We start from the raw sequence: 24,334 nt of genomic DNA, 5'->3' as shown, positions 1-24,334 counted from the left end.
CCAAAATTGACCCCCACACTGTCCAAAATTGACCCCCACACTGTCCAAAATTGTCCCCCACACTGTCCAAAATTGACCCCCACACTGTCCAAAATTGACCCCCACACTGTCCAAAATTGACCCCCACACTGTCCAAAATTGGTCCCCACACTGTCCAAAATTGACCCCCCACACTGTCCAAAATTGACCCCCACACTGTCCAAAATTGACCCCCACACTGTCCAAAATTGACCCCCCACACTGTCCAAAATTGACCCCCACACTGTCCAAAATTGACCCCCACACTGTCCAAAATTGGTCCCCACACTGTCCAAAATTGACCCCCACACTGTCCAAGATTGACTCGCACACTGTCCAAAATCAATCCACGCCTTTCTATATGTAAGATTCACTCGCATTTAAAGTTTAAAATCGATCGGAAGACGCATTCTCCAGTTACTGCACAGAAACTCATTTGTTTCACAAAACTGGAAAAGTTAAACTTACACAACACGAAATCAAGGCAGAACTTTCCCGGGGGAAGCTTTGTCTTGATTTTGGGCTGTGTAAGTTTCAAGCCGACCGGAAGATGCATTCTCCGGTTATTGTACATCATCCAACGATTCCAAATTTTTAATTAATTTAGTAAATCGAGAAATTTGTGCCTGCATAAAAACTCAAAAATTATTAAAATTATCCCTTCGTGGATGCATAATAGTAACAGTAATAATAATAATAATAATTCTCTTGATTACAGGTAGGGGGCGCCCTGGAACACCCGCTGGGTGACCACTAGACACAGCACCAACAATAACAGCAACAACAGCAGTAGCAGCAGCAGTAACAGCACCAGTAACAGCATCAGTAACAGCATCAGTAACAACAACAACAGCAGTAGCAGCAACAACAGAAGCAGCACCATCAGCAGGAGTAACAGCAGTAAACAGCAGTAGCAGCAACAACAGTAGCAGCAACAGTAACAGAAGCAACAGCATCAGTAACAGCAGCAAACAGCATTAGCAGTAATAGCAACATCAGCAGCAACAACAACAGCAGCAGCATCAGTAACAGCAGCAAATAAGAGCAGCAACAGTAACATCAACAGCAACAACAGCAGCAGTAACAGTAACAGCAGCAACATCAGGAACAAGTTTGACATCACTGGTGGTGGAGGTGGTGGTGGTGGTGGTGGTGGTGGAGGTGGTGGTGGTGGTGGTGGTGGTGGAGGAGGGGGAGGAAGAAGAGGAGGTGGTGGTGGAGGAATAAAGAAGCAGCAAAAAGAAGAGGAAGAGGAGGAGGGGGTTAGGAGGGGGTGTTGGTGGGGGTGATGAGGCTCCCCACCCCCCACCCCCCTCTTGCTGGCTTGGCCACCACCACCCTTCTGCTCTCCACACTGCTTGCCCCTGGTAAGTCACCCCTTACACTCCCCCCTTTTATGTGTCCCTTTAACCCCCTTTTTTACTGTCCCTCCCCCCCTTTTACTGTCCCCTTCCCCCCTCATCCCTTTCATCCAAGTTGAGGTCATTTTAACCTCCGAGGAACCTAATGTGACCTCGGTGAGGCTTTAGTCCCTTGCTCCTTCACTGAGACCCCCAGGATATCCTCGTGTTGACTTGCTCCTTCACTGAGACCCCCAGGATATCCTCGTGTTGACTTGCTCCTTCACTGAGACCCCCAGGATATCCTCGTGTTGACTTGCCCCTTCACTGAGACCCCCAGGATATCCTCGTGTTGACTTGCTCCTTCACTGAGACCCCCAGGATATCCTCGTGTTGACTTGCCCCTTCACTGAGACCCCCCAGGATATCCTCGTGTTGACTTGCTCCTTCACTGAGACCCCCAGGATATCCTCGTGTTGACTTGCTCCTTCACTGAGACCCCCAGGATATCCTCGTGTTGACTTGCTCCTTCACTGAGACCCCCAGGATATCCTCGTGTTGACTTGCCCCTTCACTGAGACCCCCCAGGATATCCTCCTGTTGACTTGCTCCTTCACTGAGACCCCCAGCATATCCTCCTGTTGACTTGCTCCTTCACTGAGACCCCCAGGATATCCTCGTGTTGACTTGCTCCTTCACTGAGACCCCCAGGATATCCTCGTGTTGACTTGCTCCTTCACTGAGACCCCCAGGATATCCTCGTGTTGACTTGCTCCTTCACTGAGACCCCTAGGATATCCTCGTGTTGACTTACTCCTTCACTGAGACCCCCAGGATATCCTCCTGTTGGCTTGCTCCTTCACTGAGACCCCCAGGATATCCTCGTGTTGACTTGCCCCTTCACTGAGACCCCCAGGATATCCTCGTGTTGACTTGCTCCTTCACTGAGACCCCTAGGATATCCTCCTGTTGACTTGCTCCTTCACTGAGACCCCCAGGATATCCTCGTGTTGACTTGCTCCTTCACTGAGACCCCCAGGATATCCTCCTGTTGACTTGCCCATTCACTGAGACCCCCAGGATATCCTCCTATTGACTTGGCCCTTCACTGAGACTCCCAGGATATCCTCCTGTTGACTTGCCTCTTCACTGAAACCCCCAGGATATCCTCCTGTTGACTTGCCCCTTCACTGAGACCCCCAGGATATCCTCCTGTTGACTTGCTCCTTCACTGAGACCCCCCAGGATATCCTCCTGTTGACTTGCCCCTTCACTGAGACCCCCAGGATATCCTCGTGTTGACTTGCTCCTTCACTGAGACCCCCAGGATATCCTCGTGTTGACTTGCCCCTTCACTGAGACCCCCAGGATATCCTCGTGTTGACTTGCCCCTTCACTGAGACCCCCAGGATATCCTCGTGTTGACTTGCCCCTTCACTGAGACCCCCAGGATATCCTCGTGTTGACTTGCCCCTTCACTGAGAGCCCCAGGATATCCTCCTGTTGACTTGCCCCTTCACTGAGACCCCCAGGATATCCTCGTGTTGACTTGCCCCTTCACTGAGACCCCCAGGATATCCTCCTGTTGACTTCCTCCTTCACTGAGACCCCCAGGATATCCTCCTGTTGACTTGCTCCTTCACTGAGACCCCCAGGATATCCTCCTGTTGACTTGCTCCTTCACTGAGACCCCAAGGATATCCTCCTGTTGACTTGCCCCTTCACTGAGACCCCCAGGATATCCTCCTATTGACTTGCTCCTTCACTGAGACCCCCAGGATATCCTCCTGTTGACTTGCTCCTTCACTGAGACCCCCAGGATATCCTCCTGTTGACTTTCCCCTTCACTGAGACCCCAAGGATATCCTCCTGTTGACTTGCTCCTTCACTGAGACCCCCAGGATATCCTCCTGTTGACTTTCCCCTTCACTGAGACCCCCAGGATATCCTCGTGTTGACTTGCTCCTTCACTGAGACCCCAAGGATATCCTCCTGTTGACTTGCTCCTTCACTGAGACCCCCAGGATATCCTCGTGTTGACTTGCTCCTTCACTGAGACCCCCAGGATATCCTCGTGTTGACTTGCTCCTTCACTGAGACCCCCAGGATATCCTCCTGTTCACTTTCTCCTTCACTGAGACCCCCAGGATATCCTCGTGTTGACTTGCTCCTTCACTGAGACCCCAAGGATATCCTCCTGTTGACTTGCTCCTTCACTGAGACCCCAAGGATATCCTCCTGTTAACTTGCCCCTTCACTGAGACCCCCAGGATATCCTCCTGTTGACTTGCTCCTTCACTGAGACCCCCAGGATATCCTCCTGTTGACTTACTCCTTCACTGAGACCCCCAGGATATCCTCCTGTTGACTTGCTCCTTCACTGAGACCCCCAGGATATCCTCCTGTTGACTTACTCCTTCACTGAGACCCCCAGGATATCCTCCTGTTGACTTACTCCTTCACTGAGACCCCCAGCATATCCTCCTGTTGACTTACTCCTTCACTGAGACCCCCAGGATATCCTCCTGTTGACTTGCTCCTTCACTGAGACCCCCAGGATATCCTCGTGTTGACTTGCTCCTTCACTGAGACCCCCAAGATATCCTCGTGTTGACTTGCTCCTTCACTGAGACCCCCAGGATATCCTCGTGTTGACATGCTCCTTTACTGAGACCCCCAGGATATCCTCGTGTTGACTTGCTCCTTTACTGAGACCCCCAGGATATCCTCCTGTTGACTTGCTCCTTCACTGAGACCCCCAGGATATCCTCCTGTTGACTTGCTCCTTCACTGAGACCCCCAGGATATCCTCGTGTTGACTTGCTCCTTTACTGAGACCCCCAGGATATCCTCCTGTTGACTTACTCCTTCACTGAGACCCCCAGGATATCCTCCTGTTGACTTGCCCCTTCACTGAGACCCCCAGGATATCCTCGTGTTGACTTGCCCCTTCACTGAGACCCCCCAGGATATCCTCCTGTTGACTTGCTCCTTCACTGAGACCCCCGGGATATCCTCCTGTTGACTTGCTCCTTCACTGAGACCCCCAGGATATCCTCGTGTTGACTTGCTCCTTTACTGAGACCCCCAGGATATCCTCCTGTTGACTTACTCCTTCACTGAGACCCCCAGGATATCCTCCTGTTGACTTGCTCCTTTACTGAGACCCCCAGGATATCCTCCTGTTGACTTGCTCCTTTACTGAGACCCCCAGGATATCCTCCTGTTGACTTGCTCCTTCACTGAGACCCCCAGGATATCCTCGTGTTGACTTGCTCCTTTACTGAGACCCCCAGGATATCCTCCTGTTGACTTGCCCCTTCACTGAGACCCCCAGGATATCCTCGTGTTGACTTGCCCCTTCACTGAGACCCCCCAGGATATCCTCCTGTTGACTTGCTCCTTCACTGAGACCCCCAGGATATCCTCGTGTTGACTTGCTCCTTTACTGAGACCCCCAGGATATCCTCTTGTTGACTTGCCCCTTCATTGAGACCCCCAGGATATCCTCGTGTTGACTTGCCCCTTCACTGAGACCCCCCAGGATATCCTCCTGTTGACTTGCTCCTTCACTGAGACCCCCAGGATATCCTCCTGTTGACTTGCTCCTTTACTGAGACCCCCAGGATATCCTCGTGATGACTTGCTCCTTCAATGAGACCCCCCAGGATATCCTCGTGTTGACTTGCTTATTCACTGAGACCCCCAGGATATCCTCCTGTTGACTTGCTCCTTCACTGAGACCCCCAGGATATCCTCCTGTTGACTTGCTCCTTCACTGAGACCCCCAGGATATCCTCCTGTTGACTTGCCCCTTCACTGAGACCCCCAGGATATCCTCCTGTTGACTTGCTCCTTCACTGAGACCCCCAGGATATCCTCGTGTTGACTTGCTCCTTCACTGAGACCCCCAGGATATCCTCGTGTTGACTTGCTCCTTTACTGAGACCCCCAGGATATCCTCCTGTTGACTTGCTCCTTCACTGAGACCCCCAGGATATCCTCGTGTTGACTTGCTCCTTTACTGAGACCCCCAGGATATCCTCCTGTTGACTTGCTCCTTCACTGAGACCCCCAGGATATCCTCGTGTTGACTTGCTCCTTCACTGAGATCCCCAGGATATCCTCGTGTTGACTTGCTCCTTCACTGAGACCCCCAGGATATCCTCCTGTTGACTTGCTCCTTCACTGAGACCCCCAGGATATCCTCGTGTTGACTTGCTCCTTCACTGAGATCCCCAGGATATCCTCCTGTTGACTTGCTCCTTCACTGAGATCCCCAGGATATCCTCCTGTTGACTTGCCCCTTCACTGAGACCCCCAGGATATCCTCGTGTTGACTTGCCCCTTCACTGAGATCCCCAGGATATCCTCCTGTTGACTTGCTCCTTCACTGAGATCCCCAGGATATCCTCCTGTTGACTTGCTCCTTCACTGAGACCCCCAGGATATCCTCGTGTTGACTTGCTCCTTCACTGAGATCCCCAGGATATCCTCGTGTTGACTTGCTCCTTCACTGAGATCCCCAGGATATCCTCCTGTTGACTTGCCCCTTCACTGAGACCCCCAAGATATCTTCGTGTTGACTTGCCCATTCACTGAGACCCCCCAGGATATCCTCCTGTTGACTTGCTCCTTCACTGAGACCCCCAGGATATCCTCGTGTTGACTTGCTCCTTTACTGAGACCCCCAGGATATCCTCCTGTTGACTTGCCCCTTCATTGAGACCCCCAGGATATCCTCGTGTTGACTTGCCCCTTCACTGAGACCCCCCAGGATATCCTCCTGTTGACTTGCTCCTTCACTGAGACCCCCAGGATATCCTCCTGTTGACTTGCTCCTTTACTGAGACCCCCAGGATATCCTCGTGATGACTTGCTCCTTCAATGAGACCCCCCAGGATATCCTCGTGTTGACTTGCTTATTCACTGAGACCCCCAGGATATCCTTCTGTTGACTTTCCCCTTCACTGAGACCCCCAGGATATCCTCCTGTTGACTTGCTCCTTCACTGAGACCCCCAGGATATCCTCCTGTTGACTTGCCCCTTCACTGAGACCCCCAGGATGTCCTCCTGTTGACTTGCTCCTTCACTGAGACCCCCAGGATATCCTCGTGTTGACTTGCTCCTTCACTGAGACCCCCAGGATATCCTCGTGTTGACTTGCTCCTTTACTGAGACCCCCAGGATATCCTCCTGTTGACTTGCTCCTTCACTGAGACCCCCAGGATATCCTCGTGTTGACTTGCTCCTTTACTGAGACCCCCAGGATATCCTCCTGTTGACTTGCTCCTTCACTGAGACCCCCAGGATATCCTCGTGTTGACTTGCCCCTTCACTGAGACCCCCAGGATATCCTCGTGTTGACTTGCTCCTTCACTGAGACCCCCAGGATATCCTCCTGTTGACTTGCTCCTTCACTGTACCCTTCCCTACATCAACTCCCTCCTTTGATATAACTTTACCTTTGATGAGATCTGAGAATCTACTCCCGGAGACTGGGCATGGGCCAGGCTCGTCTGGTGCTAACCTGGTTAACAAGGCTGTTGCTGCCTCAAGATAGAGCCTCTTTGGCTCTGGTTTTTATATTATTTCATTGTTTTTTATTATTAAATTATTGTAAACTTATCTACAATATATTTAGTTGGATTAGGCTAAATTAAATTGCGCTTGTTATAATAAAGTTAGGTAAGTTTTCTAAGGTTCTTTTGGTACAAATTTATTATTTACATTAACATATATATGAAAAGAAATTTCTAAAAGTATAACAGAAAATTTGGGAAAGGACTTAATTTTAAATGAGTTCTTGCTAATTGACCAATTTTACCTATTCGGCACGACAAATTATATATATATATATATATATATATATATATATATATATATATATATATATATATATATATATATATATATATATATATATATATGAAAAGAAATCGCAAACAAGGGATCCAAGATGCAAAACAGCCACGAGGGGAGTTGAAAGATAGGTCTAGGCCTTTCGTGTTGCAATCAAGACATCAGGAGGTTGCAGTGTTGCAGAAGACAGGTTGACATCAGAGCACACACGTTCAGAGTGAACGTTGTTTTATCTTGCAAAAAAGTCACTCAGGTCGATTCTTCGCTGTGAGAAATTAATTTCTCTTCTGCTGTGAGAGAACAGTGACAGCGTTGCCACAACTGTGAGAGAACAGTGACAGTGTTGCCACAACTGTGAGAGAACAGTGACAGTGTTGCCACAACTGTGAGAGAACAGTGACAGTGTTGCCACAACTGTGAGAGAACAGTGACAGTGTTGCCACAACTGTGAGAGAACAGTGACAGTGTTGCCACAACTGTGAGAGAACAGTGACAGTGTTGCCACAACTGTGAGAGAACAGTGACAGTGTTGCCACAACTGTGAGAGAACAGTGACAGTGTTGCCACAACTGTGAGAGAACAGTGACAGTGTTGCCACAACTGTGAGAGAACAGTGACAGCGTTGCCACAACTGTGAGAGAACAGTGACAGCGTTGCCACAACTGAACCACCCAACTGTTGTATATAACCCGGCAACTCAACCACTCTCACAAGTCACGAAACTGCCGCTGATTCACCTATGTGGGCCGCATAAAACGTTGTGGTGGGCCGCATAAAACCTCGTGGCGGGCCGCATAAAACGTTGTGGCTGGCCGCAAAAAACCTCGTAGCGGGCCGCATAACCACCTTGTGCCGGGCCACAGTCTGGAGACCCCTTTTCTCTCTCTCTCCATAATTGGCACACACACCTTTCATTATGAGTGGTCCTCCACTGACTTGCTCTCCCAGCCACCCTGGTCTCCACTGACTTGCTCTCCCAGCCACCCTGGTCTCCACTGACTTGCTCTCCCAGCCACCCTGGTCTCCACTAACTTGCTCTCCCAGCCACCCTGGTCTCCACTGACTTGCTCTCCCAGCCACCCTGGTCTCCACTGACTTGCTCTCCCAGCCACCCTGGTCTCCACTGACTTGCTCTCCCAGCCACCCTGGTCTCCACTGACTTGCTCTCCCAGCCACCCTGGTCTCCACTGACTTGCTCTCCCAGCCACCCTGGTCTCCACTGACTTGCTCTCCCAGCCACCCTGGTCTCCACTGACTTGCCCTCCCAGCCACCCTGGTCTCCACTGACTTGCTCTCCCAGCCACCCTGGTCTCCACTGACTTGCTCTCCCAGCCACCCTGGTCTCCACTGACTTGCTCTCCCAGCCACCCTGGTCTCCACTGACTTGCTCTCCCATCCACCCTGGTCTCCACTGACTTGCTCTCCCAGCCACCCTGGTCTCCACTGACTTGCCCTCCCAGCCACCCTGGTCTCCACTGACTTGCTCTCCCAGCCACCCTGGTCTCCACTGACTTGCTCTCCCAGCCACCCTGGTCTCCACTGACTTGCTCTCCCAGCCACCCTGGTCTCCACTGACTTGCTCTCCCAGCCACCCTGGTCTCCACTGACTTGCTCTCCCAGCCACCCTGGTCTCCACTGACTTGCTCTCCCAGCCACCCTGGTCTCCACTGACTTGCTCTCCCAGCCACCCTGGTCTCCACTGACTTGCTCTCCCAGCCACCCTGGTCTCCACTGACTTGCTCTCCCAGCCACCCTGTTCTCCACTGACTTGCTCTCCCAGCCACCCTGTTCTCCACTGATTTGCTCTCCCAGCCACCCTGGTCTCCACTGACTTGCTCTCCCAGCCACCCTGGTCTCCACTGACTTGCTCTCCCAGCCACCCTGGTCTCCACTGACTTGCTCTCCCAGCCACCCTGGTCTCCACTGACTTGCTCTCCCAGCCACCCTGGTCTCCACTGACTTGCTCTCCCAGCCACCCTGGTCTCCACTGACTTGCTCTCCCAGCCACCCTGGTCTCCACTGACTTGCTCTCCCAGCCACCCTGGTCTCCACTGACTTGCTCTCCCAGCCACCCTGGTCTCCACTGACTTGCTCTCCCAGCCACCCTGGTCTCCACTGACTTGCTCTCCCAGCCACCCTGGTCTCCACTAACTTGCTCTCCCAGCCACCCTGGTCTCCACTGACTTGCTCTCCCAGCCACCCTGGTCTCCACTAACTTGCCCTCCCAGCCACCCTGTTCTCCACTAACTTGCTCTCCCAGCCACCCTGGTCTCCACTAACTTGCCCTCCCAGCCACCCTGTTCTCCACTAACTTGCTCTCCCAGCCACCCTGGTCTCCACTAACTGGCCCTCCCAGCCACCCTGGTCTCCACTAACTGGCTCTCCCAGCCACCCTGGTCTCCACTAACTTGCTCTCCCAGCCACCCTGTTCTCCACTAACTTGCTCTCCCAGCCACCCTGGTCTCCACTGACTTGCTCTCCGAGCCACCCTGGTCTCCACTAACTTGCCCTCCCAGCCACCCTGTTCTCCACTAACTTGCTCTCCCAGCCACCCTGGTCTCCACTAACTTGCCCTCCCAGCCACCCTGTTCTCCACTAACTTGCTCTCCCAGCCACCCTGGTCTCCACTAACTGGCCCTCCCAGCCACCCTGGTCTCCACTAACTGGCTCTCCCAGCCACCCTGGTCTCCACTAACTTGCTCTCCCAGCCACCCTGTTCTCCAGTAACTTGCTCTCCCAGCCACCCTGGTCTCCACTAACTTGCTCACACAGCCACCCTGGTCTCCACTGACTTGCTCTCCCAGCCACCCTGGTCTCCACTAACTTGCTCTCCCAGCCACCCTGGTCTCCACTAACTTGCTCACCCAGCCACCCTGGTCTCCACTAACTTGCCCTCCCAGCCACCCTGGTCTCCACTAACTTGCTCTCCCAGCCACCCTGGTCTCCACTAACTTGCTCTCCCAGCCACCCTGGTCTCCACTGACTTGCTCTCCCAGCCACCCTGGTCTCCACTGACTTGCTCTCCCAGCCACCCTGGTCTCCACTGACTTGCTCTCCCAGCCACCCTGGTCTCCACTGACTTGCTCTCCCAGCCACCCTGGTCTCCACTAACTTGCTCTCCCAGCCACCCTGGTCTCCACTAACTTGCTCTCCCAGCCACCCTGGTCTCCACTAACTTGCCCTCCCAGCCACCCTGTTCTCCACTAACTTGCTCTCCCAGCCACCCTGGTCTCCACTAACTTGCCCTCCCAGCCACCCTGTTCTCCACTAACTTGCTCTCCCAGCCACCCTGGTCTCCACTAACTGGCCCTCCCAGCCACCCTGGTCTCCACTAACTTGCTCACCCAGCCACCCTGGTCTCCACTAACTTGCCCTCCCAGCCACCCTGGTCTCCACTAACTTGCTCTCCCAGCCACCCTGGTCTCCACTAACTTGCTCACCCAGCCACCCTGGTCTCCACTAACTTGCCCTCCCAGCCACCTTGGTCTCCACTAACTTGCTCTCCCAGCCACCCTGGTCTCCACTAACTTGCTCTCCCAGCCACCTTGGTCTCCACTAACTTGCTCTCCCAGCCACCCTGGTCTCCACTAACTTGCCCTCCCAGCCACCTTGGTCTCCACTAACTTGCTCACCCAGCCACCCTGGTCTCCACTAACTTGCCCTCCCAGCCACCTTGGTCTCCACTAACTTGCCCTCCCAGCCACCCTGGTCTCCACTAACTTGCCATCCCAGCCACCCTGGTCTCCACTAACTGACCCTCCCAGCCACCCTGGTCTCCACTAACTGACCCTCCCAGCCACCTTGGTCTCCACTAACTTGCCCTCCCAGCCACCCTCGTCTCCACTAACTGACCCTCCCAGCCACCCTGGTCTCCACTAACTTGCCCTCCCAGCCACCTTGGTCTACACTAACTTGCCCTCCCAGCCACCCTCGTCTCCACTAACTGACCCTCCCAGCCACCCTGGTCTCCACTAACTGACCCTCCCAGCCACCCTGGTCTCCACTAACTGACCCTCCCAGCCACCCTGGTCTCCACTAACTGACCGTCCCAGCCACCCTGGTCTCCACTAACTGGCCCTCCCAGCCACCCTGGTCTCCACTAACTTGCCCTCCCAGCCACCCTGGTCACCACTAACTGGCCTTCCCAGCCACCCTGGTCTCCACTAACTTGCCCTCCCAGCCACGCTGGTCACCACTAACTTGCCCTCCCAGCCACCCTGGTCTCCACTAACTTGCCCTCCCAGCCACTCTGGTCTCCACTAACTTGCCCTCCCAGCCACCCTGGTCTCCACTAACTGGCCCTCCCAGCCACTCTGGTCTCCACTAACTTGCCCTCCCAGCCACCCTGGTCTCCACTAACTGGCCCTCCCAGCCACCCTGGTCCCCACTAACTTGCCCTCCCAGCCACCTTGGTCTCCACTAACTTGCCCTCCCAGCCACCCTGGTCTCCACTAATTGGCCATCCCAGCCACCCTGGTCTTCACTAACTTGCCCTCCCAGCCACCCTGGTCACAACTAACTTGCCCTCCCAGCCACCCTGGTCTCCACTAACTTGCCCTCCCACCCACCCTGGTCTCCACTAATTTGCCCTCCCAGCCACCCTGGTCTCCACTAACTTGCCCTCCCAGCCACCCTTGTCTCCACTAACTTGCCCTCCGAGCCACCCTGGTCTCCACTAACTTGCCCTCCCAGCCACCCTGGTCTCCACTAACTTGCCCTCCCAGCCACCCTGGTCTCCACTAACTGGCCCTCCCAGCCACCCTGGTCTCCACTAACTTGCCCTCCCAGCCACCCTGGTCTCCACTAACTGGCCCTCCCAGCCACCCTGGTCTCCACTAACTTGCCCTCCCAGCCACCCTGGTCTCCACTAACTTGCCCTCCCAGCCACCCTGGTCTCCACTAACTTGCCCTCCCAGCCACCCTGGTCTCCACTAACTGACCCTCCCAGCCACCCTGGTCTCCACTAACTTGCCCTCCCACCCACCCTGGTCTCCACTAACTTGCCCTCCCAGCCACCCTGGTCTCCACTAACTGGCTCTCCCAGCCACCCTGGTCTCCACTAACTTGCCCTCCCAGCCACCCTGGTCTCCACTAACTGGCCCTCCCAGCCACTCTGGTCACCACTAACTTGCCCTCCCAGCCACCCTGGTCTCCACTAACTTGCCCTCCCAGCCACCCTGGACACCACTAACTTGCCCTCCCAGCCACCCTGGTCACCACTAACTTGCCCTCCCAGCCACCCTGGTCTCCACTAACTTGCCCTCCCACCCACCCTGGTCTCCACTAATTTGCCCTCCCAGCCACCCTGGTCTCCACTAACTTGCCCTCCCAGCCACCCTGGTCTCCACTAACTTGCCCTCCCAGCCACCCTGGTCACCACTAACTTGCCCTCCCAGCCACCCTGGTCTCCACTCACTGGCCCTCCCAGCCACCCTGGTCTCCACTAACTTGCCCTCCCAGCCACCCTGGTCTCCACTAACTGGCCCTCCCAGCCACCCTGGTCTCCACTAACTTGCCCTCCCAGCCACCCTGGTCTCCACTAACTTGCCCTCCCAGCCACCCTGGTCTCCACTAACTTGCCCTCCCAGCCACCCTGGTCTCCACTAACTGACCCTCCCAGCCACCCAGGTCTCCACTAACTTGCCCTCCCAGCCACCCTGGTCACCACTAACTTGCCCTCCCAGCCACCCTGGTCTCCACTAACTAGCCCTCCCAGTCACCCTGGTCTCCACTAACTGGCCCTACCAGCCACCCTGGTCTCCACTAACTTGCCCTCCCAGCAACCCTGGTCTCCACTAACTTGCCCTCCCAGCCACCCTGGTCTCCACTAACTGGCCCTCCCAGCCACCCTGGTCTCCACTAACTGGCCCTCCCAGCCACCCTGGTGTCCACTAACTTGCCTCCCAGCCACCCTGGTCTCCACTAACTTGACCTCACAGCCACCCTGGTCTCCACTAACTGGCCCTCCCAGCCACCCTGGTCTCCACTAACTTGCCCTCCCAGCCACCCTGGTCTCCACTAACTGGCCCTCCCAGCCACCCTGGTCTCCACTAACTGGCCCTCCCAGCCACCCTGGTCTCCACTAACTTGCCCTCCCAGCCACCCTGGTCTCCACTAACTTGCCCTCCCAGCCACCCTGGTCTCCACTAACTGCCCCTCCCAGCCACCCTTGTCTCCACTAACTGGCCCTCCCAGCCACCCTGGTCTCCACTAACTTGCCCTCCCAGCCACCCTGGTCTCCATTAACTGGCCCTCCCAGCCACCCTGGTCTCCACTAACTGGCCCTCCCAGCCACCCTGGTCTCCAATAACTTGCCCTCCCAGCCACCCTGGTCTCCACTAACTGGCCCTCCCAGCCACCCTGGTCACCACTAACTGGCCCTCCCAGCCACCCTGGTCTTCACTAACTGGCCCTCCCAGCCACCCTGGTCACCACTAACTGGCCCTCCCAGCCACCCTGGTCACCACTAACTGGCCCTCCCAGCCACCCTGGTCTCCACTAACTGGCCCTCCCAGCCACCCTGGTCACCACTAACTGGCCCTCCCAGCCACCCTGGTCTTCACTAACTGGCCCTCCCAGCCACCCTGGTCACCACTAACTGGCCCTCCCAGCCACCCTGGTCTCCACTAACTGGCCCTCCCAGCCACCCTGGTCTCCACTAACTGGCCCTCCCAGCCACCCTGGTCACCACTAACTGGCCCTCCCAGCCACCCTGGTCTCCACTAACTGGCCCTCCCAGCCACCCTGGTCACCACTAACTGGCCCTCCCAGCCACCCTGGTCTCCACTAACTGGCCCTCCCAGCCACCCTGGTCTCCACTAACTGGCCCTCCCAGCCACCCTGGTCTCCACTAACTGGCCCTCCCAGCCACCCTGGTCACCACTAACTGGCCCTCCCAGCCACCCTGGTCTCCACTAACTGGCCCTCCCAGCCACCCTGGTCACCACTAACTGGCCCTCCCAGCCACCCTGGTCTCCACTAACTGGCCCTCCCAGCCACCCTGGTCTCCACTAACTGGCCCTCCCAGCCACCCTGGTCACCACTAACTTGCCCTCCCAGCCACCCTGGTCTCCACTAACTGGCCCTCCCAGCCACCCTGGTCTCCACTAACTGGCCCTCCCAGCCACCCTGGTCTCCACTAACTGGCCCTCCCAGCCACCCTGGTCACCACTAACTTGCCCTCCCAGCCACCCTGGTCTCCACTAACTGGCCCTCCCAGCCACCCTGGTCTCCACTAACTGGCCCTCCCAGCCACCCTGGTCTCCACTAACTGGCCCTCCCAGCCACCCTGGTCACCACTAACTGGCCCTCCCAGCCACCCTGGTCTCCACTAACTGGCCCTCCCAGCCACCCTGGTCACCACTAACTGGCCCTCCCAGCCACCCTGGTCTCCACTAACTGGCCCTCCCAGCCACCCTGGTCTCCACTAACTGGCCCTCCCAGCCACCCTGGTCACCACTAACTGGCCCTCCCAGCCACCCTGGTCTCCACTAACTGGCCCTCCCAGCCACCCTGGTCACCACTAACTGGCCCTCCCAGCCACCCTGGTCTACACTAACTGGCCCTCCAAGCCACCCTGGTCTCCACTAACTGGCCCTCCCAGCCACCCTGGTCTCCACTAACTGGCCCTCCCAGCCACCCTGGTCACCACTAACTGGCCCTCCCAGCCACCCTGGTCTCCACTAACTGGCCCTCCCAGCCACCCTGGTCACCACTAACTTGCCCTCCCAGCCACCCTGGTCTCCACTAACTGGCCCTCCCAGCCACCCTGGTCTCCACTAACTGGCCCTCCCAGCCACCCTGGTCACCACTAACTTGCCCTCCCAGCCACCCTGGTCTCCACTAACTGGCCCTCCCAGCCACCCTGGTCTCCACTAACTGGCCCTCCCAGCCACCCTGGTCTCCACTAACTGGCCCTCCCAGCCACCCTGGTCACCACTAACTTGCCCTCCCAGCCACCCTTGTCTCCACTAACTGGCCCTCCCAGCCACCCTGGTCTCCACTAACTGGCCCTCCCAGCCACCCTGGTCTCCACTAACTGGCCCTCCCAGCCACCCTGGTCACCACTAACTGGCCCTCCCAGCCACCCTGGTCTCCACTAACTGGCCCTCCCAGCCACCCTGGGATGTGATCGCTCCCTCAGTTCTGTAGATATAACAAGTCAGAATAATAAATGGGAGAAAGACGACCCGTACCTTTACGTTCATTAACACAACATGAACACTGTCGTTATGTCTGTGTCCCTCCAGTCTGACAGTTTAAACTCAAGTTAATAGATGACTGATGCTGCCATGATACATTCTTCTCGTCTACCCTTGAACACTATAACTCAGATTTTAAGATAATTTCTGATTTTCTTAAACTCTCCTCTTGTTTTCACTTCACAGATCTTTAATACTGCAAAACCTTTAATATATATAGTTAAATATATATATATATATATATATGTATATAATATATATATATATATATATATATATATATATATATATATATATATATAATATTTATTATCACACTGGCCGATTCCCACCAAGGCAGGGTGGCGCGAAAAAGAAAAACTTTCACCATCATTCACTCCATCACTGTCTTGCCAGAAGGGTGCTTTACACTACAGTTTTTAAACTGCAACATTAACACCCCTCCTTCAGAGTGCAGGCACTGTACTTCCCATCTCCAGGACTCAAGTCCGGCCTGCCGGTTTCCCTGAATCCCTTCATAAATGTTACTTTGCTCACACTCCAACAGCACGTCAAGTATTAAAAACCATTCGTCTTCATTCACTCCTATCAAACACGTTCACGCACGCCTGCTGGAAGTCCAAGCCCCTCACACACAAAACCTCCTTTACCCCCTCCCTCCAACCTTTCCTAGGCCGACCCCTACCCCGCCTTCCTTCCACTACAGACTGATACACTCTTGAAGTCATTCTGTTTCGCTCCATTCTCTCTACATGTCCGAACCACCTCAACAACCCTTCCTCAGCCCTCTGGACAACAGTTTTGGTAATCCCGCACCTCCTCCTAATTTCCAAACTACGAATTCTCTGCATTATATTCACACCACACATTGCCCTCAGACATGACATCTCCACTGCCTCCAGCCTTCTCCTCGTTGCAACATTCATCACCCATGCTTCACACCCATATAAGAGTGTTGGTAAAACTATACTCTCATACATTCCCCTCTTTGCCTCCAAGGACAAAGTTCTTTGTCTCCACAGACTCCTAAGTGCACCACTCACCCTTTTCCCCTCATCAATTCTATGATTCACCTCATCCTTCATAGACCCATTGTTACGACTTAATCTTCACCGTAACAATAGGGGCACAAATAACTCCATTTTTTTTGTTAGCTTTATTTTATTACCAATCATTTAGCTTCATTGGTATTTGGTTAGTGAATTAAAATAACCACAAGCAATTATAAATGAAACACTATACAGCAAGAAACCCAATCTTAAGTTCAAATTCTCATTAACAGAGTATGATAAAATAATTTCAATTAATAATCTACTCTTTTAGAAAGGTCTAGGGTAACGAAATAGTTATCTTTTATAAGTGACATGAATTACCAGACTAATGGCAAAGGCAAGACTTTGTATAAAGTTTTAGTTTAAGCTAGGAGCTTTGGGTTGAAGACCCGTACCGAGTCAGAGCTAGGAGCTGACTGACTCACTCAACTACTTCATAGTCAGACTTCAGCTCTGCCAGAAGGCGACGCGTGGCGTCAATTCTAGAACCACCAATTGGTCACTACAGTAGTGGTTACACATTCGTAATACCTATCCTAATAATAATATAATATAATATTATAGTTATAATAATCATGGGGAAAGATATAATATACAATATAATACAATGAGAGTACTTTTGATTCATACTGTACCCGATAATAATATATAGTCGAACCTGCTTTATCTAGCTAGTAATAAAGTGGTTCGCGATATATTATTACAGAACTTATTTTAACCAGGCCTTTTATTTTTGTATATAATGGAGTGAAGTAGGGGCGCGTAACACCCATCCGCTGACACGTCCACTCCCAAATATCTGAATACATTCACCTCCTCCATACTCTCTCCCTCCAATCTGATATCCAATCATTCATCACCTAATATTTTTGTTATCCTCATAACCTTACTCTTTCCTGTATTCACTTTTAATTTTCTTCTTTTGCACACCCTACCAAATTCATCCACCAATCTCTGCAACTTCTCTTCAGAATCTCCCAAGAGCACAGTGTCATCAGCAAAGAGCAACTGTGACAACTCCCACTTTATGTGTGATTCCTTATCTTTTAACTCCACGCCTCTTGTCAAGACCCTCGCATTTACTTCTCTTACAACCCCATCTATAAATATATTAAACAACCACGGTGACATCACACATCCCTGTCTAAGGCCTACTTTTACTGGGAAATAATTTCCCTCTTTCCTATGTACTCTAACTTGAGCCTCACTATCCTCGTAAAAACTCTTCACTGCTTTCAGTAACCTACCTCCTACACCATACACCTGCAACATCTGCCACATTGTCCCCTTATCCACCCTGTCATACGCCTTTTCCAAATCCATAAATGCCACAAAGACCTCTTTAGCCTTATCTAAATACTGTTCACTTATATGTTTCACTGTAAACACCTGGTCCACACACCCCCTACCTTTCCTAAAGCCTCCTTGTTCATCTGCTATCCTATTCTCAGTCTTACTTTTAATTCTTTCAATAATAACTCTACCATACACTGTACCAGGTATACTCAGCAGACTTATCCCCCTATAATTTTTGCACTCTCTTTTGTCCCCTTTGCCTTTATACAAAGGAACTATGCATGCTCTCTGCCAATCCCTAGGTACCTTACCCTCTTCCATACATTTATTAAATAATTGCACCAACCACTCCAAAACTATATCCCCACCTGCTTTTAACATTTCTATCTTTATCCCATCAATCCCGGCTGCCTTACCCCCTTTCATTTTACCTACTGCCTCACGAACTTCCCCCACACTCACAACTGGCTCTTCCTCACTCCTACAAGATGTTATTCCTCCTTGCCCTATACACGAAATCACAGCTTCCCTATCTTCATCAACATTTAACAATTCCTCAAAATATTCCCTCCATCTTCCCAATACCTCTAACTCTCCATTTATTAACTCTCCTCTCCTATTTTTAACTGACAAATCCATTTGTTCTCTAGGCTTCCTTAACTTGTTAATCTCACTCCAAAACTTTTTCTTATTTTCAACAAAATTTGTTAATAACATCTCACCCACTCTCTCATTTGCTCTCTTTTTACATTGCTTCACCACTCTCTTAACCTCTCTCTTTTTCTCCATATACTCTTCCCTCCTTGCATCACTTCTACTTTGTAAAAACTTCTCATATGCTAACTTTTTCTCCCTTACTACTCTCTTTACATCATTCCACCAATCGCTCCTCTTCCCTCCCGCACCCACTTTCCTGTAACCACAAACTTCTGCTGAACACTCTAACACTACATTTTTAAACCTACCCCATACCTCTTCGACTCCATTGCCTATGCTCTCATTAGCCCATCTATCCTCCAATAGCTGTTTATATCTTTCCCTAACTGCCTCCTCTTTTAGTTTATAAACCTTCACCTCTCTCTTCCCTGATGCTTCTATTCTCCTTGTATCCCATCTACCTTTTACTCTCAGTGTAGCTACAACTAGAAAGTGATCTGATATATCTGTGGCCCCTCTATAAACATGTACATCCTGAAGTCTACTCAACAGTCTTTTATCTACCAATACATAATCCAACAAACTACTGTCATTTCGCCCTACATCATATCTTGTATACTTATTTATCCTCTTTTTCTTAAAATATGTATTACCTATAACTAAACCCGTTTCTATACAAAGTTCAATGAAAGGGCTCCCATTATCATTTACACCTGGCACCCCAAACTTACCTACCACACCCTCTCTAAAAGTTTCTCCTACTTTAGCATTCAGGTCCCCTACCACAATTACTCTCTCACTTGGTTCAAAGGCTCCTATACATTCACTTAACATCTCCCAAAATCTCTCTCTCTCCTCTGCATTCCTCTCTTCTCCAGGTGCATACACGCTTATTATGACCCACTTCTCGCATCCAACCTTTACTTTAATCCACATAATTCTTGCATTTACACATTCATATTCTCTTTTCTCCTTCCATAACTGATCCTTCAATATTACTGCTACCCCTTCCTTTGCTCTAACTCTCTCAGATACTCCAGATTTAATCCCATTTATTTCCCCCCACTGAAACTCCCCTACCCCCTTCAGCTTTGTTTCGCTTAGGGCCAGGACATCCAACTTCTTTTCATTCATAACATCAGCAATCATCTGTTTCTTGTCATCCGCACTACATCCACGCACATTTAAGCATCCCAGTTTTATAAAGTTTTTCTTCTTCTCATTTTTAGTAAATATCTACAGGAGAAGGGGTTACTAGCCCATTGCTCCCGGCATTTTAGTCGCCTCGTACGACACGCATGGCTTACGGAGGAAAGATTCTTTTCCACTTCCCCATGGACAATAGAAGAAATAAGGAAGAACAAGAGCTATTTAGAAAAAGGAGAAAATCCTAGATATATATATATATATATATATATATATATATATATATGTATATATGTATATATGTGTATATATTTATATATATATATATATATATATATATATATATATATATATATAAATATATATATATATATATATATATATATATATATATATTGTGTGTGTGTGTGTGTATAATGTGGTGCCGAATAGGTAAAATTGGTCAGTTAACAAGAACTCATTTAAGATTAAGTCCTTTCTAAAAATTTCTCATATACGTTTAAAGATATATTTTGTTTATTTATGTTAATGTAAAAATTAATAGTTTTGTACCAAAAGAACCTTAGAAAACTTACCTAACCTTATTATAACAAGCGCAATTTAATTTAACCTAATCAACCTAAATATATTTTACATAAGTTTACAATAATTTAATAATAAACAAGTACAATGAAATATATTTTGCGAAATTATTGCATACACTAATTTTTCGCTTGCCTTATTCGGCAAGAAGAAAGTTCCTATTTAAGCCAAAATAGCAAGTTTTACCTATTCGGCACGACATATATATTATTCTTTGAGTAATTGTGAAATAGATTTAATTCTGTTTAGATTATAGATGTTGCTTTTTTTAATATTTCTTTGTTATAGGAGACAATATTATAGAATCAGTGATTTACCAAGTGGTGGAGAAAGTGGTGGTTTAAGTGGTTAAGTGGGTTACTGAAGTGTGGTGAACAGAAACTCGTTTCTTCTAGTAAGTCGTGGATATTAAGTGGTCCGTGGTGGTCATGTACTGCACGTGAGTGAGTTAGTAATAATAAGTGGTCCGTGGTGGTCATGTACTGCACGTGAGTGAGTTAGTAATATTAAGTGGTCCGTGGTGGTCATGTAGTGCACGTGAGTGAGTTAGTAATATTAAGTGGTCCGTGGTGGTCATGTACTGCACTTGAGTGAGTTAGTAATATTAAGTGGTCCGTGGTGGTCATGTATTGCACGTGAGTGAGTTAGTAATATTAAGTGGTCCGTGGTGGTCGTGTACTGCACGTGAGTGAGTTAGTAATATTAAGTGGTCCGTGGTGGTCATGTACTGCACGTGAGTGAGTTAGTAATATTAAGTGGTCCGTGGTGGTCATGTATTGCACGTGAGTGAATTAGTAATGTTAAGTGGTCCGTGGTGGTCATGTACTGCATGTGAGTGAGTTAGTAATATTAAGTGGTCCGTGGTGGTCGTGTACTGCACGTGAGTGAGTTAGTAATATTAAGTGGTCCGTGGTGGTCATGTAGTGCACGTGAGTGAGTTAGTAATATTAAGTGGTCCGTGGTGGTCATGTATTGCACGTGAGTTAGTAATATTAAGTGGTCCGTGGTGGTCATGTACTGCACGTGAGTGAGTTAGTAATATTAAGTGGTCCGTGGTGGTCATGTACTGCACGTGAGTGAGTTAGTAATATTAAGTGGTCCGTGGTGGTCATGTAGTGCACGTGAGTGAGTTAGTAATATTAAGTGGTCCGTGGTGGTCATGTAGTGCACGTGAGTGAGTTAGTAATATTAAGTGGTCCGTGGTGGTCATGTACTGCACGTGAGTGAGTTAGTAATATTAAGTGGTCCGTGGTGGTCGTGTACTGCACGTGAGTGAGTTAGTAATATTAAGTGGTCCGTGGTGGTCATGTACTGCACGTGAGTGAGTTAGTAATATTAAGTGGTCCGTGGTGGTCATGTATTGCACGTGAGTGAATTAGTAATGTTAAGTGGTCCGTGGTGGTCATGTACTGCATGTGAGTGAGTTAGTAATATTAAGTGGTCCGTGGTGGTCGTGTACTGCACGTGAGTGAGTTAGTAATATTAAGTGGTCCGTGGTGGTCATGTAGTGCACGTGAGTGAGTTAGTAATATTAAGTGGTCCGTGGTGGTCATGTATTGCACGTGAGTTAGTAATATTAAGTGGTCCGTGGTGGTCATGTACTGCACGTGAGTGAGTTAGTAATATTAAGTGGTCCGTGGTGGTCATGTACTGCACGTGAGTGAGTTAGTAATATTAAGTGGTCCGTGGTGGTCATGTAGTGCACGTGAGTGAGTTAGTAATATTAAGTGGTCCGTGGTGGTCATGTAGTGCACGTGAGTGAGTTAGTAATATTAAGTGGTCCGTGGTGGTCATGTACTGCACGTGAGTGAGTTAGTAATATTAAGTGGTCCGTGGTGGTCATGTAGTGCACGTGAGTGAGTTAGTAATATTAAGTGGTCCGTGGTGGTCATGTACTGCACGTGAGTGAGTTAGTAATATTAAGTGGTCCGTGGTGGTCATGTAGTGCACGTGAGTGAATTAGTAATATTAAGTGGTCCGTGGTGGTCATGTAGTGCACGTGAGTGAGTTAGTAATGTTAAGTGGTCCGTGGTGGTCATGTACTGCACGTGAGTGAGTTAGTAATATTAAGTGGTCCGTGGTGGTCATGTAGTGCACGTGAGTGAGTTAGTAATATTAAGTGGTCCGTGGTGGTCATGTAGTGCACGTGAGTGAGTTAGTAATATTAAGTGGTCCGTGGTGGTCATGTACTGCACGTGAGTGAGTTAGTAATATTAAGTGGTCCGTGGTGGTCATGTAGTGCACGTGAGTGAGTTAGTAATATTAAGTGGTCCGTGGTGGTCATGTACTGCACGTGAGTGAGTTAGTAATATTAAGTGGTCCGTGGTGGTCATGTAGTGCACGTGAGTGAGTTAGTAATATTAAGTGGTCCGTGGTGGTCATGTAGTGCACGTGAGTGAGTTAGTAATGTTAAGTGGTCCGTGGTGGTCATGTACTGCACGTGAGTGAGTTAGTAATATTAAGTGGTCCGTGGTGGTCATGTAGTGCACGTGAGTGAGTTAGTAATATTAAGTGGTCCGTGGTGGTCATGTACTGCACGTGAGTGAGTTAGTAATATTAAGTGGTCCGTGGTGGTCATGTAGTGCACGTGAGTGAGTTAGTAATATTAAGTGGTCCGTGGTGGTCATGTACTGCACGTGAGTGAGTTAGTAATATTAAGTGGTCCGTGGTGGTCATGTAGTGCACGTGAGTGAGTTAGTAATATTAAGTGGTCCGTGGTGGTCATGTACTGCACGTGAGTGAGTTAGTAATATTAAGTGGTCCGTGGTGGTCATGTAGTGCACGTGAGTGAGTTAGTAATATTAAGTGGTCCGTGGTGGTCATGTACTGCACGTGAGTGAGTTAGTAATATTAAGTGGTCCGTGGTGGTCATGTAGTGCACGTGAGTGAGTTAGTAATATTAAGTGGTCCGTGGTGGTCATGTAGTGCACGTGAGTGAGTTAGTAATGTTAAGTGGTCCGTGGTGGTCATGTACTGCACGTGAGTGAGTTAGTAATATTAAGTGGTCCGTGGTGGTCATGTAGTGCACGTGAGTGAGTTAGTAATATTAAGTGGTCCGTGGTGGTCATGTACTGCACGTGAGTGAGTTAGTAATATTAAGTGGTCCGTGGTGGTCATGTAGTGCACGTGAGTGAGTTAGTAATATTAAGTGGTCCGTGGTGGTCATGTACTGCACGTGAGTGAGTTAGTAATATTAAGTGGTCCGTGGTGGTCATGTAGTGCACGTGAGTGAGTTAGTAATATTAAGTGGTCCGTGGTGGTCATGTACTGCACGTGAGTGAGTTAGTAATATTAAGTGGTCCGTGGTGGTCATGTAGTGCACGTGAGTGAGTTAGTAATATTAAGTGGTCCGTGGTGGTCATGTACTGCACGTGAGTGAGTTAGTAATATTAAGTGGTCCGTGGTGGTCATGTAGTGCACGTGAGTGAGTTAGTAATATTAAGTGGTCCGTGGTGGTCATGTAGTGCACGTGAGTGAGTTAGTAATATTAAGTGGTCCGTGGTGGTCATGTAGTGCACGTGAGTGAGTTAGTAATATTAAGTGGTCCGTGGTGGTCATGTAGTGCACGTGAGTGAGTTAGTAATATTAAGTGGTCCGTGGTGGTCATGTACTGCACGTGAGTGAGTTAGTAATATTAAGTGGTCCGTGGTGGTCATGTACTGCACGTGAGTGAGTTAGTAATATTAAGTGGTTCGTGGTGGTCATGTACTGCACGTGAGTGAGTTAGTAATATTAAGTGGTCCGTGGTGGTCATGTACTGCACGTGAGTGAGTTAGTAATATTAAGTGGTCCGTGGTGGTCATGTACTGCACGTGAGTGAGTTAGTAATATTAAGTGGTCCGTGGTGGTCATGTAGTGCACGTGAGTGAGTTAGTAATATTAAGTGGTCCGTGGTGGTCATGTACTGCACGTGAGTGAGTTAGTAATATTAAGTGGTCCGTGGTGGTCATGTAGTGCACGTGAGTGAGTTAGTAATATTAAGTGGTCCGTGGTGGTCATGTACTGCACGTGAGTGAGTTAGTAATATTAAGTGGTCCGTGGTGGTCATGTAGTGCACGTGAGTGAGTTAGTAATATTAAGTGGTCCGTGGTGGTCATGTACTGCACGTGAGTTAGTTAGTAATATTAAGTGGTCCGTGGTGGTCATGTACTGCACGTGAGTGAGTTAGTAATATTAAGT

General features: G+C 50.2%; 1 protein-coding gene across 3 annotated transcripts in view; it reads left to right on the top strand.

Moving 5' to 3' along the window:
- The window catches only part of LOC128694245 (repulsive guidance molecule B), a 329,138-nt gene that overhangs the window by 140,963 nt on the left and 163,841 nt on the right, over positions 1–24,334 (top strand). Inside the window, exon 2 of one of the 3 annotated variants that reach the window (XR_011393094.1) lies at positions 737–1,172. The exons of 1 other annotated variant lie outside the window; for it this stretch is intronic. Coding sequence is in view for 1 of the 2 variants with exons in the window: in XM_053784269.2 (XP_053640244.1) it covers positions 1,307–1,385 (79 nt within the window). In the remaining variant the exon portion in view is untranslated. Of the gene's footprint in view, positions 1–736; positions 1,173–1,238; positions 1,386–24,334 lie in introns of those variants that run through there. One more of the 3 variants, XM_053784269.2, reaches the window with a different exon arrangement.

Source organism: Cherax quadricarinatus, chromosome 43, assembly GCF_038502225.1.
Source record: "Cherax quadricarinatus isolate ZL_2023a chromosome 43, ASM3850222v1, whole genome shotgun sequence".
Classification (NCBI taxonomy): Eukaryota; Metazoa; Arthropoda; class Malacostraca; order Decapoda; family Parastacidae; genus Cherax; species Cherax quadricarinatus.
Note: the sequence above shows the minus strand (reverse complement) of the source record. Positions and strands in the feature narration are given on the sequence as shown.